Here is an 18,747-nt window from a genome sequence, read left to right on the forward strand (position 1 = left end):
AACCTGGCCTCAGATTCCTGAGGGGCTAATGACTCAACAACACCCTGGTAAAGGTCGCAGAAGGAAAGTAGGGTGGAGGTAGGTGCCTATTCCTCCTTCACTTGAATTTCAGGCCTGGGAGGGAGCCTAACAGGGATGACCAAGAGGGCACTCAGGGAGGACTTGGGGGCTGGGCCAGTCTGCCTACCTATAATGTGGGGGGACTTTGGCCTGAAACTACCCCCTCCTGGGTGGGGGCAATGGACTGGAAAGCTATGAAAATAACAAGCCTGTGCCCAAGTGGGGGCGGAGAGACCAGAAATACTGCAAGGCAATGGGAGAGGGTCACTTCTTAGGCTCTGGAAACCCTCCAGAAACCCCTATCACAGGATCCAAGCTGCCTATCCTTCTCAGTCGGGTAAAGCCCCACACTTGTCCCGGCTTTGGGTATTTTAGAAAGAACTTTGTTTATTCTTGGTCTTGGCTTGTCTCTGGGACTGTACAGATCTGATCTCTTATTTAATCTTAACCACCCCCCAAGCTCCAGAAACTGGGCCTAGAAAGGCCAAGTGACTTGTTCTACACCCACAACCTTCCCTGAAGGGCTGAGCCTTGATTTGGGCCCAGGCTGTCTGACTCCAGAGCCTGATGGGGTCCTGGCTGGCGTGGAGTCAGATTTACTTGAAGGCCAGAAGATCCCAGGCATAGATCTGATTGCTGCTGAACCAGGACAGCACTATTGAGGGAGACAATGGCCAACAAAACCCAGCCTGACAGACCATCTTCCTCCTTGCTTCCCTTTGACCCCCGGTCCTTCCTCCCTGGCTTTTCTAGGGCAGCCCAGAACTGTTTATTATCCCCTGCTGAGCCCAAGAAGGAACAACAACCTGGCCAGAGCCACACGGTGCCCGAGAGCTAATCTGAGACCTAGCTCAGGAGACTGCGGGGGGGGGGGGGGGGGGGGGGGGGGGGGTTGGAGGGGGGGGGGGTGGGCGGGCAGGGAGAGCAAGTCCCCACTAGTCCCTCTCCCCCCTTCGCCACCTGACCATTTCTCGCACACCAGGTGCCTACACAGAGGCTGTAGGGGATTTGTTTGCCCAGGGCGGGCCTCCACCTCCTCATGGGCTCACTTGCCCTCAACCTGGCTGTTGTGGCGCCTCAAGCGCTATCTCGATCTCCAGCAAACACTGAAGGCGTCAGGGTGGCAAGAAACGGTCCAAGCAGTGCACCACCTGTGCCACCTGTGCCATCGGGGAGCTGGGCTCCAGGCACCGGTAGGGGAGGGAGGGCTATAGCTGGTGAAAGGGCAGGAGTTCTAGTCAGTTCCTGCCTCCCTGGCCAAGGCTCTCTATAAGGAACTCCCCAGGCTCACCTTGGAAGGACTCTGCAGGCTGACCCCTTCTCAAGAGGTGTGTTCTACACTCACCTCCCTGATCCTAAGTCCTGTGCAGATCCCTTAAATGTCCTGCCCTTGCCTTAGGCTTTCTCATCTACTACCTCCAGACAATCACCTTCATTTCCTGATGCTTCTATGACTATCTAAGTTAGATCTTCCTCCTCTCTTTGGGTCACTGGCTGGGTAAAAATCTGATGAAAATGATGGCTTTTCTCCAGAAAAATGCCTAGGTATGTAATCTGCATACAAAGTACCCTGAGGGCCACAGATCCTTGCTCCTATAACTTTCTATCTGCAGCCCAGTCCCAACCTCCTGAATAATGCCGCCCCGGTTCTGTCTCACCCACTTCCTTTCTATCCCTACTAGACTCACCTACTCTCCCATCGCCTCCCCCACCCCCAAGGATCTCTTTTTGCTCTCTTGCTCCACCTTTGGGGACAGGTACCTGCCCAGACAAGCTAGGCAGGTTAACAGCTCTGTTGGGAAGGGGTTGGGGGTGGCTGCTCTAACCTCAGCCCCAAGTAGGGTGGGGCTAAGGTCAGGCTCAGTTGTCCTAAGGTGGAGCTTAGAGAAAAACCTTGGAGTGTGAGACTTGGGCATCCCCTGGTGGCCAAATGGCCCCAAATGGAAGCTAAACCCTGTGGAGGACAGTAAAGAAAACTCACTATCCATCACGACCATTCTCTCTCCTACTTATCTATTTCTCTCTCTCTCTTTCTCATTCATACCATCCCCCCACCCCACAATCATAAAACACATCCCCAGAGGTTTTCTCCTTTTTTAATCAATGACCACCTTATCCAGCTTTGGAAACCTGGACAAAGGGGAGGCTGAGAAGAGGCCTGGTTCCGTGTCTGAGGGTCTCTGAGTGAGTCTGCATCAGCAGGAGGGCCCTAGTGGGCCTGTCCATGGGTTGGGCACAGGGCACAGCAGGTTCCTGAGTAAGAGCCAGCCCCACCCTCAGGGCAGCACCCCAGCCGAGAAAGGAATCGAGGCCCTCCAGGCTTCAGCCTCTTCCCAAGGCCCTCAGGACAGTCAATAAATAGGTTAGATTCTGAGCCAGGCCTGGGAGGAGGGAGTGTGCAAAGGGCAGGATCAGCTGCCCAGGGATCCCAAAGATTCCCAGGTACTATCCTGCCCCTTCCCAACAGGGAAGTAAATAAATAGACCTCCAACTCAGGTACAGGGGTGTTGGAGCAGGGGAAGCCTCCCCTTTGAGTTAGTAATTAAGTCTCATGTTAAAAACAAGCCAGCCCCAAACCCTACCAGTGTCTACAAAATCCTACAGGATGGGGTGAAGGGCCAGCCTGCCTGGGGGTACACAGTACCCAGCCCTGCAGGGTCCTGGAGGAGGTCTCATGTCTGTTCTGCGGCTCCTGGGGCTCCCTCTTCCTTTGGGGGTGGCTCCAGGAAAATTGGGGTGATTGATGGTGGCTTCTTCACCCTGGGAAGATAATTTGAAAATGTGCCCGGAAGAGGTAATTAGCTATGTCCTCTAATCCCACTAGTGTCCCATTTCCCAGCGCAGAAAAGAGTCACTCACGAGTAGGGGGAGGCTGGGACGCCCACCACCAGGAAGTGATTCTTCTTTCGAAACAATCTCCACAGGCCCCGGTGGTTGCCACGCACATCCAGGTCCCAGATATGGAGGCACTGGTAGAAGTGGGGGAGAGGAGAGAGGCAGGGGTCAGAGAGCTGTGGGGAGGGGGCACTGAGGACCCCTGGCAGTCTCCTCAATTTTCAAGATGTAGCACCTTCTAGAATATGGAATTGGACAAAAGGGTTGGAAGAGGGGTTCCCAGAGTATGAAGAGAAGGTTCTAAGGCAGAAGATTCCAGAACAAAGGCTCCCTGTATTGGGTGGGGAGGAGTAAGCCTGGGGTGGGGTGTGTTGGTGGAGCACCTTGGCAAGCTGGGTCCAGGTGGTGAAGTCATCATCTTTCTCCATTCGGATGAAGGCCACATAGGTGTGGCCCTCTGTATCTGGCAGGAAAGAATCTTCACAAGGGTTCTTGCTGTGGTCCAGAACCTCAGCCTCACTGTAGCAGGGGGTGGGGGAGAAAGGCCAAGACGGAGCCTGTGTCACAGGTGTGGCTACCCAAGGCCCTATGCTTAGTTTAATGCTCTGCTGTTGCTGTCTTAAAATTCTTTTTTTTTTTTTTGTTAAATTCACTTTTATTAAAATTTCTTTAAAGGGCACTAGGGCTTTTAAATCTAACACAGATAAAATAAGCCATCCAAAGAAAACAAAATACTTCATAATGTACCTTTTAGCTACACTGCCTTTTAAAAATGTTCTTTTGCTAATTGCATTTAGTGATTACAGAAACAAATCTGTTGCATTCTTTGTTAGTCAACTTAGTTTATGAATGATCAGGCGTTAACACGAAATAATTTGTTTATGAAACAGAGTGGTCACGTAAATGCATTTTACTCAAAATTATATTTGATGTACAATTTTAACCACTCTTCCTAAGTTACATTATCTAGCAAGCTATTCACATTCTTCACGTGGACATAAGCCAGAGTTGACCTGTTAATGGTGTTTGTAACATTACTTAGGAGCCAAGACTTGACCAAAATCTTTATGGAATTAGAATATATCTTGTCTTTGTTATCCTACCCTTTTTGTCCCTTAGAAACGGTTTAACACGGGTGCCCGGGTGGCTCAGCCGTTTAGGCGTCTGCCTTCGGCTCAGGTCATGACCCCGGGGTCCTGGGATCGAGCCCCGCGTCGGGCTCCCTGCTCCGCGGGGGCCTGCCTCTCTCTCTCTGTGTCTCTCATGAATAAATAAATCATGATCCGATGATATTGACGGCAACACTTCCCTTGTACCAACTTTTTGGGCCCTCGCCCGTTCCTTTGACTTTGGTGACTGCGGCACAAGCCCTGAATTTCCTTCTCAATTCATTCCCTCAATTCATCCTGAGTCGTGTCCCGGTCTCCCCGGTGCCGTTTTCTGGTCCCCCCCTTTGGGGGGCGGGGTCCGCTGTTTGCGGGGCTGCAGGGCCAGGGGCGACATGGCCGGGCGCCCGAGTGGGCGCGAGGGAGTCGCTGTCTTAAAATTCTTAATTTTTGAACAAGGTGCCCTGATTTTCATTTTGCAATGGGACCCAAACGTGATGGGGCCAAGACCCCCAGGATTTGCCCCCTCGCTCCCTGCCATATATCCCTCCTGCCAGAGGCCATACCTGAGCAGCCTGTGAATTTCTACTTCATAAGCTTCCTTCTTCAGACTGAAGGAGAAGGAAAAACGGGTCAGGGGAAGGGGTCACCCTTCAGGCTCCAGGGGCAAGGCAAGGGACCACGTGGGAATTGGGTGGCAGCAGGGCTGGGGTAAAAAACCAGGCCCCGGGGTTGAAAGGGAATACTGCAGATTGGTCATCAAGGCTCCTAGACGCCCCCCCTTTGCCCTGTCCCCAGCCCCCACCTGTTCACGTTCCTGAGCTGGACACCTGGCACCGTGTTGAACTTGTGCTTCTTGAAGTAGGCCTCCTGGAGTGGGTGTGAGGGTGAACATCAGGCCTTCCACTGGCAGGCCCACACCTGCCCACTGATGCAGCACATAGCCACAAGGCCCACAGACGAAGTCCTAGACCCACAGAGGTTCCCCTAACCACCGCCCCCATCTTCCCCGTCCTCTTCTTTGTAGAATCCTCGGCAGGCTCTTCCTAGCTTCAGTTTGGGCTCCACCATTGCCAGAGAGCTCATGCCCACACGGGCAGCTCATGCTACTGACCCCCGAGCTAGTCCCTGTTCCCAGTGGTTGTCCTTGGGTCTGCTGTTGTAGGGCCACAGCAACCAGAGCGGGCCCTACGGGGCCTGGTGGGCAAAAGGATAGGTTGTGCTGAGAGGAAGCAAAGTGCTGTGACTAAGGTACTGACAGTGACCTCAGGTAAACGCCTGCCCCTCTCTTGTATAAGCCAGCCTCTCACGGTCCTTCCAGCTTCTAGGAGGTTCCAAGCCATCCATCTGCTCCTTTGGGCTGGGCTGTCTCAAGGCATACTCTTGCTGTAACTGGGGAGTGGCCCTTTAGACGCAGCTAGGTTAAGGCCTGGGGGCCTGGGGACATCCCTGTTCACTTCAGGCTGAGGCTTGGCCCCCCACATTTGCAAGGACAGGAGAAGGCAGAGCCTGCAGGGCTGCGTAAGTGCCTGGTGGCAGAAATACCCTCCCCACACCGAGAGTCTGGTGCTAAGAATAGTAATAATAAAAATAATACCAGCTAACCCTTATATAATGCTTGCAGTTCAAAGCATTTTCCATATAGTAACTCATTTAAACCTCATCACCTCAAAACCTTATGAGGTAGGTAGTACTTTTATCCTCATTTTACAAATAAAGAAACTGAGGCAAAAGAGGATACAGAACTTTCCCCCAGGTTAGTCAGTGGCAGAGCTGGGAATGCTCTGGAGTCCATCGTCTTGCCTGGTCTACCACACTGTGCCCGCCTCCGCAACACCCGGCTTGCCACTCACGTGGAAGTAGCCGTTCATGTTGAGGCCAACAATGCCAAAGTGGTAGGATCGGGAAACATCAGGGATGATGCACTCTCGGCCCCGGCGTTGTTCGGGCATCCGCATCCACATGTCCCAGTCCCAGAGCTGGGGGCATGGAAGATTACAAAGGTGAAGAGGTTTGGAGCTGGTGGGGGACTCCAAGCCCACTCCCCCTACCCTGCCAGGGCACCTTTTCTGGTGTGGGCCACTTGGGCTCAAGCTCCTCCTTGTACAAGGACTTTCTGAGCACCCAGCCCAGCCCAGGCATGGTCTCCACACGGTACAACAGTGCCGGGTCCTCAGCCGTGTGTTCATATCCCTGGGAACGGGTGGAGAGGGAGGTGTGGTGGGAGGTCTTAGCTTGGTGCTTGTACCAGCTCCCCAGCTGACCCCTGGCCCCTGGGCTTACCTGGTCATTCCAGGCAGAGATACAATACAGGCTGTCATCCTCCTCCAGCAGGTGGATGGACTGGCTCAGGAAACTGAGAGAGGCAGGGTCCAAGGGTTCAGGGAAGGGCAAGGACAAACGCAATCACAAAGTGATGCTGGGGGAGCTGGAGATGGGACTCAGGAGTCGTGCCTGCTGGTTCTGGCCCCCGGAGTCCCACTGTCTCCACCCATCCCTTCTACTCTCTACTCCAACAGCAACACCTGCCACCCTACCTTTGCGCAGGCTTTTCCCCCACCTTTGAGCTGACTTCTCCCACAAGGCTCTCCCAGACACCCTGTGCCTTCTTCTCTGGAGAGCCAGTTAAGGAAACAGGCCTGAGGCAGCTGACAGAGGCTGCATGGAGAGGCAACTTATGGAGGGGCACTCCCCTCACCTGAAAAAATCCACAGCAATGTCCAGGTCCTCTTCCAGAACCACGGCAAACCTGGCTTCCTGCGGGGGTAGGGGGGACAAGCATGACCCCCAGGGGGCCTTTCCCATCCTGTGCCTCCTCCACCCCCATCTCACTTCCAGGCAGCACTACTCCCATTTTCCAGATCAGGAAGCTGAGGCCCAGAGAGGGGAAGAGCTTGCTGTCTAATAAAACCAGACTTTATACCATGTTTCCCCTCCCCAGGTCCAAGGGCTTTGTCCTTACTACTCACCGGAAACAGGTTGAAAGTGGCAGTGAGGCTGGCTTTGTAGTGCTGGGTGGGGAGTGGAAATAGGGCACATGAGTCTTGGGGTGGACAGCGGGGTCAGGTGTCTGCCCCTTCCATCCTTGCCTAGGCAGTACCTGAGATACACGGGCGTTCTTGATGCTGATGGGAGTGTGCTGGATGCCCCTCAGACCAAAGAGTGCCACCACATCCATTGGCTCCTGGGGGGCATGGCTACTGGTCACCATGTGAACCACCTGCCCCCTGTCCATCCACCTTGCAGGCTCCGCCATGCCAAGCCATTCACATTTCACAGCCTTTGCCTGGGCTGTCTCTCTTGTGATCACTGCTCCTCCGCACCCGCAACCCTGGGCTCTGCTTTTCCCATAGCCCCCAAACCCCACTCACCTCGTAGTAGCCATCGATGAAAACTGTTATCATCTGAGGAGACACCCCCTGGGCTGAGAGTAGAGAGCGCAGCATCCTGGGGAGCCCAGGGATGGGTTAGGCCTCTCTGTCCTCACAACTCAGGGCCCCCCTGTGCTTACAAATGGGCTCACATTCACCCTGTTCACCCCCATGGTGAATGGGCCTAGAATCTGTTGCCTTTCCTCCCACTGCAAGAGTTCCTCCTGCAGGCCGATGAGCCCGAGGTTCCCCCGTGCTAAGCACCCTCCCGTTCAGCGCTGGAACAGCCCGCTCCCAGGCTCACCTGTACAAGTAATTGGGCCGGTTCCCTGCAATGACAGCCACAGGCACGTTGAGGACCTTGTTGTCTGGGAGCTGAGAGAGAAACAGCTTTTAGCTCTTGCCTCACTCCCTCTTCAAACTGGGATCCCCACCTAGGGAAGAGTTCTTTGGGGAGCAGGCGACTCCGGAGTAGAGAGGGAAATGGCAGAGGGTCTCCCTGTCCGGGCCCTTCCACACACTCAACCCAACTCCAACTCCGGGCCTTTGTTCACATGGCCCTAACACCCCGGCACACACACACCTGTCTTTCAGAGGTCAGTGTAAATCCCCGGGTCCTGGTTCCCTCTCAGGCTGGGGTCGGCAAAGCCCAACGTGGCTCTTTCCTAGATCCCCCTGCCAAGCTGAGAAGGAGTCTAAGCCTCACTGTCTAAGTCCCCACTCACTGGGTCAGGGCTGAACTCGATGGGAGTGGGGTCCTTGCAGCTGCACACACTCCCATAGCCCTCCACTTTGCTGCAGAAGCGCCGGCGGCGACGGTTCAGCTCGGTGTCTGCCCAGTGGCACTCCGCCTCTGAGGGAGGGATGGGGTCAATGGATGAGGCATGAGGGGGCTCAAGGCTAGTATGGTTTACAGAGCCCCAGGCACCCAGTCAAGAAAATAAAGCTTCATAACCTAGGACCCAAATGCCCGCCTCCAGCCCAGGCACTGCCCTGGAGCCCAGCCCCCATTAACCCCACCTTCAGCTGAGCTCAGCGGCACATCTGTCTTCAGCAGGACTGGGTCCCCCCAGGAGGAGAGGGCAGGTGACCTAGAATGTTTCTCCCCAAGGACAGGACCTAGCAGGGGACAGGAATGAGGGACAAGGGGGGCCCAGGCTCCAGTTTTAAAGCTTCTTCCCATCTCTCTGCCCACTTTCACCCAGCCCACCACTTCTGGCTCCTCTTCGCCCCCAACCCCACCCCATCTCTTGGGGTTTTCTGCTCCTCCCAGGCCCGATACTATAGGGTGGATGGCCTATGGTGCCGGTACCTCCTTTGCGTCCCACGAAGGCCCAAGTGTCCCTCCAGCCCAGTGCAGGGCCAGCCTGGCTGCCCAGGCTCCTCAGCAGAGCCTTGGCTGTGTCCTTGAGGTGGAAGGAGCCCTCGTCCTGGGAGACCAGAGAAGGTAGTCAGCCTGACCAGCATGGTGCTGGGAGACCTGGCTTCACGGAGCACTCACTCTGTGTCAGACACCATGCGAAACCTTTTATTTTAAATTAGCTCATGAAACGGTCACGACACCCCTCTGAGGTTACTATCCCTTCACATAAGAAAACTGAAGGCTTAGGGAGATTCTGAGAATCATCCAAGGTCAGCGGGCAAGTAGATCCTTACCAGGATCCCACACAGTTTGCACCCTCCACCCTCTTTCCCCACCCCTCCCCACCCCTCCCTGAATCTCCAGCTCCAGCAGCACCCCTGCAGTTCCTCAGGCACACCAGCACCTTCCCACTTCAGGGCCTGCCCCCTCGCCACTCTTCTTATCTAGAACAGTCTTCCTCCAGATATTCACCTGGCCCTCTCCTTACTTCCTCCAGCTTTCTGCTCTCATGTCACTTCCTTACAGAGACCCTCCCTTTCTAAAATACATCACCCAGGAACGCCTGGGTGGCTCAGTCGGTTAAACGACGGCCTTCGATTCAGGTCGTGGTCCCGGGGTCCTGGGATCGAGCCCCACATCGGGCTCCCTGCTCCGCGGGAAGCCTGCTTCTCCCTCTCCCACTCCCCCTGCTTGTGTTCCCTCTCTCGCTGTCTCTCTCTCTCTAATAAAAAAAAACCTTAAAAAAATAAAATAAAATACATCACCCATTACTCTGTCCCCCTTGCTTTATTGTGTTCAAGTTGTTTCCTGACGTTATACCTGACGTGTATTGGGCTTTTTTTGTTGTTGATCTTGCCCTGTGGAATGTAAGCTCCATAGAGGTTGCTTCCTGTTGTATCTCCAGCACCCAGGGCGGTGCCTGGCACACAGTAGGTGTTCAATAACTACTTGCTGAATAAAAATGACAAGGCTAAGATTGGAACCTGTATTACCTTCCTCCAGAGGCTCCTCCCACTATGCTTTATTTTTTGAAAGATTTTTTATTTATTTATTTGACAGAGAGAGAGAGACAGCTAGAGAGGGAACACAAACAGGGGGAGTGGGAGAGGGAGAAGCAGGCTCCTGGCTGAGTAGGGAGCCCAATGCAGAGCTCGATCCCAGGACCTGATCCGATCATGACCTGAGCCGAAGGCAGACACTTAACGACTGAGCCACCCAGGTGCCCCCCTTCCCCCACTATACTTTATTAGGGGTAGAGAACCCAGAGGCGTGAGCAAGGGTGGAGGTGGGGGCAGAGTCACTGACCTTGACAGTGCAGATGAGCACTCGGCCAGGTGCCACCATGTTAAGGAACAGCACCATGGCCTCATCCTCATGAGGTGAGTATGTGTCAAACACACGCTTTGCCATCACATGGCCCTGGCAGGGGACATACCGCTTGTGAGTAAGCGTCACCAGCAAGGAAGGCTCAGCTTCAGCCCTCCAGGCCCCCCACCCCTAGAATCTCGCCCCCCACCCCTAGAATCTCACCGTAGCCTGGTTGAGAACGATGACGTGGATGCCGCGGCCTTGCTCCCGAGCCTCGTCCTCCAGCACCTACCAGGCGGCAGAGACCAAGTCCAGCTCTTCACTCGGGCATTCAAGGTCTCTGTCTTATGGGAACTCAAAAAACCAGCTGCACGAAACCTCCCCTCCTGCCTGTGCTTCTGTGAACAGCTCTTTCCCGACCCGGCCTGAACGCCACCTCTTCCAGAAAAACTCCTCAACTTACCCATCAAAAGAGATCAGATCTTTCTACAAACCTCCTCTCCACGGCTTTCAGGCTCTTAGAGCCCTTGAATGTCTCCTCCTCATGCTGGGGATATCATAATCCATCAGATAGAGCCCCTCAAATTGGAGCCAGGTCTGATTATCCCCCTAGGTCCCCAGTGCCCAAGACAAGGCTGAGGCCAAAGAAGGGACCAGAAAATAGTTACAAAATAAATAAATCAATGAATTATTTGCCTACTACTGCTAATGAGCACCTTTGATAAGATCCCACTACATGTAACACATTTCACACACTTTTCACTTAATCCTGACAAGTAGAAGTCACTAGTCCCAGCCTACAGATAAGGAACTGAGGCCTCCAGAGCCACATAGCTCAAAAGTGGCAGAGATGCAGTACCCACTCAGGCAGTGGATCCCAGAGCCAGGGGACCACACCCTGAGAAGAATACAGGGACACTACACCAGACACGGGCCCACTCACCGTAGTGCCATCCACTGCCACATATACTTTGCTGCGGCTTGAGTACACCTCCACATCCAGAACCCGTCGGGGACCACTGCCTCTGCGCCGTGAGGGCTCTAATCGGCCCAGGGCCTCCTCTGTGGGGGTGCAATAGGTTATGGAGATAGTTTCTCCAGCAGTCTTATCCCTTGTGATCTGCCTATCCTTTCAGCTGTGAGATCCTAGGGGACCCCCCGCACCCCATCCTTCACCCCACCAGCCAATCCCATCCTCAGCTTGGCCCCACCATAGTCTTGATCTGGCTCCGGGTCTCCATTGGCCTCGCTGATTGCTCGCCGTGTGTCCAGGATCAACTTGATGTTGACAATGACGGTCACCAGTAGGAAAAGCACCGCCCCTGTCTGAGGGGAGCAGTAGGGATGACTAAGGAGGGGTGCCCCGCCAGATCACTGAGGGTCTTCCTGAAAGGAAGGCCCTGGCTGCAGTGAGGACATAGGGAGAGCCTGGGGCATGTCTTTCCTCCCTCTGTCCGTCCAGTTCTACTCCCCCAACCAGGGTCCAGTTTCAAGACCACCTCCTCCAGGGAACCACCCCTGACCCTTCTCACTTCATCAGGGCCCTCCTTACCCAGAGCTCCTGTATTCTTCCATTTGAGGCCCTGATTTCCTTGGTCCCCTCCACAATTAGTTCCCAGAGATGGAGCCAGTCCCAGAGAACCAAGATGGGGATCAGAAGACCTGGGTCTTAGTCCTGACTGCCTGACAGGTGTGTGCCCCTGAGCAGAGCCTTTCTGATCAGACTTCAGGTTTCTGTCAGAAGCCTAGGGGGTTATACTTGGGTTCTGATTCCAGAACTCTGGGCCCAAACTACCACCTCGTAGGGGCATGACACAAAGAGGGTCCTCTCTAGGAACCTGCTGCTGCCTTTTTCCAGGGTTGGGAGCAGCCAAGGTAGGTCCCAGTGCCCATAGTCTAGGCTAGGGTAAAGCTGGGAGGGAGCCCCTGGGGGAGTTGGGACATCTCTATACCTGACAGAATCTCCGCAGGGCCCGCTGGTTGGTGAGTTTATACTTCCAGGTAAGATACCAGCTCCGCTTCTTACGAGCCCCAAAGGGCTTGATGAGGGAGCTGGGCTTCCAGTCGTCCATGCCGGATTGGGAAGTCACCACTGTCCTGGCCAACCCATGCCTTCCGGAATCTGAGAGGACCAGAGGGTCAGAGGGAGAAGGGTGTATCTCCCAAAGTCTGATGCTTTCTGAGGAGACCAGGGAGGACCTCCCAGCAACTCTTCCCCGCCGACATCCAGGCTGTGTGACCTGGGAAAAGTGGCTCAACTGCTCTGGAAAGGAACCCTTCGGAGGGGTCAGATCACCTGGAAACTCCCCTGGGGCTGGGGTAACTGGCAGAGCTGCCCAGGGCCCCCCAGAGCAGAGGCCAAGTAATCAGCTCTCAAGGTTCAGCAGCCCCTAAAAGGACCAAGCCCCGGGCCTTCCTGGTCCTGGGGTGGGCAAAGGGCACAGACACCACCCCCCAACCCTGGCCCCCAATCCTCCACCTCCTTGCGCCCTCGCCCTCTCCTATCTGGCCCCGCTCTTCTCCTTCCAGGGCTCGGGGCCGCCCTGAGGACTCGAGAGACCTGCACCGGCCGCGCCACCCCTCCGGGACTCCCGCCCAGAAGGACTCACGGCTCAGGGGGCCCGGGCCCCGCTCGGGCCCCTCTCGGGCCCGCACTGCTCCGCCCGGCGCGCCGCGGCCTCCGCCTCCTCCATGCCGCTCGCGGCCCCGCCCCGCCCCGGCCCGGCCCGCCTCCCCGCTTCCGCCGCCGCCGCCGCCGCCGCGGGGTGAGAGGGCGGCGGGCGGTGCTTAGGCCGGCGGCGGCGGGTGTTCGCAGCCGGCGAGTACTCCGAGTACTTAGTCCCCCAGCGGCTTCGCAACTGGCGGGCAGGGTGGCTGCTGGGGGAGAGCAGCAGCACCCCCGCCCTTAGCCTTGGCCCCCAGCATCGTGGATGGCAAACCCGATTCAAGTCGGAGTCCCAGAGCCTTGGACGAGACCACTCGGGATGCCAGGGTCAGAGGGCCTACAGGCCTCGGACACAGCTACCCGCTTTCCCTGCTTGGGCAAGGCTGAACCCAGGGCTGCGGTATGCCTTTGCAGGCTAAGAGGAATTAAAAATCTACGTCTAACACTACCCTAGACCTTGGGCAAGTCACTTCATGTCTCAGCCTGGGTTCCCTAATCTGTGAAATGAGAGTATGCTTATATGATGCTTACTCTATGCCAGTCACTGTTCCAAGCACTTTACTTACATCAACTCACTTAATTCCACAACAGCCATGAAATAGGTACTATTAGTAATGAGGCCCAATGTCACAAAGCTGGGAGAGCTAGAAATCAGACCAAGTTATCCGATTCCACTCTTAACCTGCCGCCCTATATTGACAGGAATAATACAGAGTTGTCCTTAAGGTTTAATGAGATAATACCTACAATGCACTTAGCTTAACACAGTGGTTCTTAAACTTTACCTTGCATCAGAATCACTCAGAGGGCATCTTAAAACACAAATTACTGGGCCCCATTCCTAGAGTTTTCGATTCAATAGTCTGGGGCAGAGCAGAATACTTCGTTTCTAACAAGTTTCTAGATGATAGTGATGCTTATTTGAAGTGAGTAGGTAGACAGGGAAGTTTTAAGCAGAGGAGTGATATATTCCTATTTAAGAGAAACTTTACTGTTTTGTGGAGAATGTTTTAAAAGGAAACGGAGGAAGCCAGAAAACCAGTTAGATTTTTTTGAGCTCTTCATATTCCACCCGCTTCCTAAATGGTGGGATGGTATCCCCCAAAATGTTAACATGAGTGATTTTTCCTTTTTTTCTTTGTATTATTCCTTATAAGTATGTATTAGAGAAAATCTAAAACATTTTATTAGCATTTGAAAAAGATGTCCCTCAGGGCTCCTCCCTGATCTTCACTGCCCAGTCTCACTCTTCATGGTAGATTTTTTTTTTAAGATTTTATTTATTTATTTGACAGAGAGAGACACAGCAAGAGAGGGAACACAAGCAGGGGGAGTGGGAGAGGGAGAAGCAGGCTTCCCGCGGAGCAGGGAGCCCAATGCGGGGCTCCATCCCAGGACCCTGGGATCACGACCTGAGCCGAAGGCAGACGCTTAACGACTGAGCCACCCAGGCGCCCCGATCTTTTTTTTTTTTTAAGATTTTATTTATTTATTTGAGAGAGAGAGCATGAGAGGGGAGAGGGTCCGAGGGAGAAGCAGACTCCCTGCTGAGCTGGGAGCCTGATGTGGGGCTCTGGGATCACGACCTGAGCCAAAAGCAGTCGCTTAATCAACTGAGCCATCCAGGCATTATCCACTCTCCTGACCTCTATTACGGCCTAGATTCTTACACTCATAACTACAGTCCCAACATTTCTCCTGAGCCCTAGGCTGACCTGTGTCCAACTGCCTGCCGGAAATCTTCACAGGACCCTCCAACTCAATGCAAACCCTGCTGTGATCATCTCTTCCCATTCCTAGACTTCTTTTTGGGTTCCCTTCCTTTTTGAATGGCATCAGGCCAAACAGCTGAGAGTCACCCATGAATCCTCTTCTCCAGTGACCAGTCCAGATATGTTTGCTCATCACTGTATTCTCTGTACCACACACACTGGCTAGCAAATAGTAGACTCTCCATAATATTTATTGGAATCATTTGTTTTCTTGAACAAGCCTTCATGAATGCCACTATAAATGAATGTAACCAGTCAGCAAGTCTTGTCAATCTTACCTCCTTAAGAGTTCTCCATTCTGGCCTAACTCTTCTCCAACCTCACAACCAGCCCCTGGTCCAGTCCATTTCAGTTTCTTGCCTTCCAATCAGTTTCCTTGACTCCAGATTTGTACCCCTCCAATCCTTTCCCCTTGCAAAATCCAGAGTAATTTTTCAAAAAAGCAAATCTGTTTTTTTAACCTCTGATAACCCTTCTGTGGACCAAGAGATACTCAGGAAAAATATTTTACTTAAGGTTACAGAGATAACCATTAAATGATCTAAAAATAATGATAGAAATATATAGGTCAATGGAAGAGGGCAAGTACAGAGTGCGAGACAAATATTTATCATAACAGGAAGTCAGTAGACAATATTTAAAATTAATAAATAGTAGTGCTGTATAAGTGTATGTGGGTTGTTTTTTTTTTTAAGATTTTATTTGACAAAGAGAAACACAGCGAGAGAGGGAAAACAAGCGGGGGAGTGGGAGAGGGAGAATCGGGCTTCCTGCCGAGCAGAGAGACCAGGAGCCCGATGTGGGGCTCGATCCCAGCACCCCGGGACCATGGCCCGAGCCGAAGGCAGACGCTTAACGACTGAGCCACCCAGGCGCCCCAGTGTATGTGGGGTTCGTTGCCGCCGGGGAGTGGGGCTGGAGTGGAAAAGGATAGAGCAAGTTAACTATCTTTACGTAAATCCTTCTGTGACCACGCACTGGAATTACTTGGATTAAATACCCAAATCAAGCCAAACAAAAAAAGTTTTTCATGGTTCCCCATTGCCTATAAAATATAATCCAAGCACCACAGAACTATCGTCTATAACCCTTGTTACTCAAAGTGTGGTCCCTGGCCCAGCAGCATGGCCATCACCTGGGAGCTTGTTAGAAAAGGACCTCAGGCTCCTCAGATCTACAGAATCACCATCTGCGTTTTAACAAGATTCGCAGAAAATTCATAGCCACAGACAGTCAAGCTTAAGAAACATCAGTCTACAGGATCAAGCATGATCTGGCCCATGTGGACCTTTTCATCTTCAATACTGGTTGCTTCTCATTGGCCAGAAGAACGTTATTTTCTACTTCTTTAAACTCAGTGACAGGGCACTGGGCTGGCTCAGTCAGAAGAACATGTAACTCTGGATGTCCGGGTCTGAGTTCGAACTCCATGTTGGGTGTAGAGCTTACTTTAAAATAAATGAATAAGTAAACTTTAAAAAAATAAAAAATAAATTCAGTGGCTACATTGAAAGTGTATGTGTGCGTCAGTAGCTAGCTAAATTCTAACCATTGCTGTAGATCCAGCCCCTCTACTCCAAGAAGCCTTTCAAAACCTTCTGCAGCTTCTGTCACCTCTGTTCCTTAAACGCCCATATCCCTAACTGAGGATGCTTAGCTTTTTTCAGCAAACACTTACTGGGCGCCTGCTGTGTGACTGGCTGGATTCAGTTGGCGGAGTGGGGAGAAGGCACTGAACTCTCCTAGTGCTCTTTCAAGTACAAATCCAAGTACAGATCGCCCAGACCCGCTCTGCGCGGCTTTTCTGAGTGTTACGGCGCCCTCCGCCCGCCCCCGCGCGGCGCCCGCGGGGACCCACCGGTTCGGCTCCGCACCAGCAGCGCGGAAAGGAGAACCCCGGGAACGAGACCCCGCCGTCCGGTCGCCCGGTCCTCTTCAGCCGTAGGCCCGCATGGAGGGGACTGCGGAATCCCAGACGCCTGACCTGCGAGATGTGGAGGGCAAGGTGGGCAGGAAGACCCCTGAAGGGCTGCTCCGCGGGCTGCGAGGCGAATGGGAGCCGGGAACCCCCGGCGCCCTGCTGCTCCCGGGGGCGCCTAGCACCGGCCACGGCCACGGCCTGGGGGACAAGATCATGGCGCTGAGGATGGAGCTGGTGAGTGTGGGCTCCATGGGCCAGGAGGACGGAGTCCCCAGCTAGGGTTGGAAGGGACAGACTTGTGCCCCGAGTTGGAGTGGAGAGGAGCGGATTAAAACTCCGTATCTAACTCCTCAGGATCCCCCCCAGGTCAATCCTTAAACCCTGGGGTCCATTAATTGCCCCTCCAAAGGTGAGTGGGTCCTGAAGACTTGAGCTGGGAGGCACTGGCTCTTGGAAGTTTTTCCTGCCAAATATTTGGGAGGGGAGTGGTGGGGCTGGGAAGCACTGAGACTCTAGCACAGCACAAATCTGCCCCCGCCCGACCCCCCACCTTGGGCCATCTATCCCCTGGCCGCCATTATAGGGCAACCAGTTTCTTCTACTGCAAACTGGGTGCAGCGTTTGCTAGTCTGAGGCCTCGGTGTCCATGACAGGATTCAGCACAGAAGAGACCTGGGTGAAAACCGCCTGGACTAGGGCCACTAGAAACACCCTCCCGTTCCCCAACCTCCCCCGACCCGACCCCCACTTAAAGTACTTGGAAGTTCCTAGAACTTGGGCAGCGTAGCAGCAACATCAGTGTTGGTGCCATCACCCCTGAGCCCCCCAGGTATACTGGATTTTTGCATGTCATCTGTACCTTCTTGGGGAGAAAAGAAGGAAATAGGCACCCTCCCCCTCCCCTGTTGCTGCTGGTCTAGACTCAGAGCCAGAAGGGCATTTGGGGCTGCCTAGGCTCCCCAAGGCCCTGGTTCCGGTGAAGGGGTAATTTACACCTGCCACCACTTTGCAGCCAGTTCTGGGGAACTGAAGAATTCTCTCTGGCTCAGAACCAGGAGGCCACAGTAAGTGTGTCAGCTAATAGGTCTTTCTGGAGCCCACCATCTGCCTAGCTGGGCTGTGAGAGAGCAGAGAAGGAGGGCATGGGGGCTCTTAGGCTGGGAGGAGAACTTTCTGGGCAGAGCAATCAGGGAAGGCTCCGTGGGGGAAGGATTTAAATGCCAGGTGTGCACTTGGCCCGAAGGTTGGAAGTGAATGCCAAATTCTTCAGAGAGGGCTGTGACTGCCCACCTAAGGGAGGGGCTTGACTTTGCTTCATTGTACAAAGTGGTGCCAGGCATCATGCTGAGCCCTTTACAAAATATTCGCTTAATCCTCACAGCAACCTTATTAGGCAAATGATATTTTATAGATAAAGAAACTGAGGTACAAAGAGGTTAAGTAACTGCCCAAGGTCATACAAAAAGTAAAAAGCAGAGCCAGGCTTTGAACTCAGATGATCTGCCTGCACTTTACATTTTTACCATTGAGATCTGCTTTGTGCCAGACACTTTAAAGACATTTTATGTCATTGAAGTGAGAAAAGCAGTCATCTTTCCCCAGTCCCATAGATGAAGCATGCTTGCAGGTGTTAAGGGGCTCACCTGCGCTTACACAGGGAGTCAGTGGAGAAGCCATGCCTCTTCTCTGGCTCTCACTCTTTTGCCTTTGATGGAGATTAGCAGTTTGTAAACTTTAAGGGGGTACCTCTAAATTCTGATTAGGTCTCTACGTTCTTGACCTAGCCTGGCCTGGGACCCTAGGCTGCCCATTAAAGGTACAAAGGAGGGAGCCTGCTGGGGGCCAGAACAGGGAAAGGCTCCCCACCCCATTCCTTTCTCCTTCCTTGGCCAAGATGTCTTTGTGTACTCAACCCTGCCCACTTGGGGCGGGGGGGGGGGGGGGGGGGGGGCGCTGGGCAGACGGTTTCCCTTGGAGCCACTCACTGGTGGCAGAACTGGTCCAAGCTCTTTAAGCACTCCTGCAGGGAGGGGGCAGGCCTGCTCCTAAGGCCAAGGTTATTCCTGCCTCTAGGCTCCTTTCCTCTTGCTTCCCTCCCCGTCTCACAGGTTGAGTGAACCAGCCAGACTCTGGGATTTGTGGTAAGGGAAACAATAGCAACCTCCCCTACTTAATCCTCCTACCCAAAGAACTGTTGCTGCGACAACCCACCCCCACAGAGCAGCTTGAAAAAAAAAGCTTTAGGCAAGGAGGGGGAAGTCATGGGTTCAAGTCCTGACTCAGCTCCTGCATCATTTTGAGATCTTGAGTAGAGCCCTGACTTTCTGTTGGCCTCAGTTTTTCTGC

At 53.6% G+C, this 18,747-nt stretch overlaps 1 protein-coding gene across 2 annotated transcripts in view; it reads right to left on the reverse strand.

Annotated features, from left to right (window-relative positions):
* Nucleotides 1–980: 980 nt before the first annotated feature.
* POMGNT1 (protein O-linked mannose N-acetylglucosaminyltransferase 1 (beta 1,2-)) overlaps nucleotides 981–18,747 on the reverse strand; it is a 29,590-nt gene continuing 11,823 nt past the window's right edge. Inside the window, exons 3-23 of one of the 2 annotated variants that reach the window (XM_027574500.2) lie at nucleotides 11,996–12,165; nucleotides 11,255–11,369; nucleotides 10,987–11,105; nucleotides 10,266–10,331; nucleotides 10,041–10,154; nucleotides 8,685–8,802; nucleotides 8,393–8,491; nucleotides 8,098–8,225; nucleotides 7,677–7,747; nucleotides 7,373–7,448; nucleotides 7,102–7,185; nucleotides 6,971–7,012; nucleotides 6,700–6,758; nucleotides 6,285–6,357; nucleotides 6,066–6,194; nucleotides 5,855–5,980; nucleotides 4,807–4,871; nucleotides 4,568–4,612; nucleotides 3,279–3,414; nucleotides 2,920–3,029; nucleotides 981–2,820 (exon numbers count right to left, since the gene is read on the reverse strand). In XM_027574500.2, coding sequence (XP_027430301.1) covers nucleotides 2,733–2,820; nucleotides 2,920–3,029; nucleotides 3,279–3,414; nucleotides 4,568–4,612; nucleotides 4,807–4,871; nucleotides 5,855–5,980; nucleotides 6,066–6,194; nucleotides 6,285–6,357; nucleotides 6,700–6,758; nucleotides 6,971–7,012; nucleotides 7,102–7,185; nucleotides 7,373–7,448; nucleotides 7,677–7,747; nucleotides 8,098–8,225; nucleotides 8,393–8,491; nucleotides 8,685–8,802; nucleotides 10,041–10,154; nucleotides 10,266–10,331; nucleotides 10,987–11,105; nucleotides 11,255–11,369; nucleotides 11,996–12,165 — 2,033 coding nt within the window. In that variant the 3' untranslated portion in view covers nucleotides 981–2,732. Of the gene's footprint in view, nucleotides 2,821–2,919; nucleotides 3,030–3,278; nucleotides 3,415–4,567; nucleotides 4,613–4,806; nucleotides 4,872–5,854; nucleotides 5,981–6,065; nucleotides 6,195–6,284; nucleotides 6,358–6,699; nucleotides 6,759–6,970; nucleotides 7,013–7,101; nucleotides 7,186–7,372; nucleotides 7,449–7,676; nucleotides 7,748–8,097; nucleotides 8,226–8,392; nucleotides 8,492–8,684; nucleotides 8,803–10,040; nucleotides 10,155–10,265; nucleotides 10,332–10,986; nucleotides 11,106–11,254; nucleotides 11,370–11,595; nucleotides 11,746–11,995; nucleotides 12,166–18,747 lie in introns of those variants that run through there. The other variant, XM_027574508.2, reaches the window with a different exon arrangement.

This window comes from Zalophus californianus, chromosome 4 (assembly GCF_009762305.2).
Source record: "Zalophus californianus isolate mZalCal1 chromosome 4, mZalCal1.pri.v2, whole genome shotgun sequence".
In the NCBI taxonomy this organism is placed as follows: domain Eukaryota; kingdom Metazoa; phylum Chordata; class Mammalia; order Carnivora; family Otariidae; genus Zalophus; species Zalophus californianus.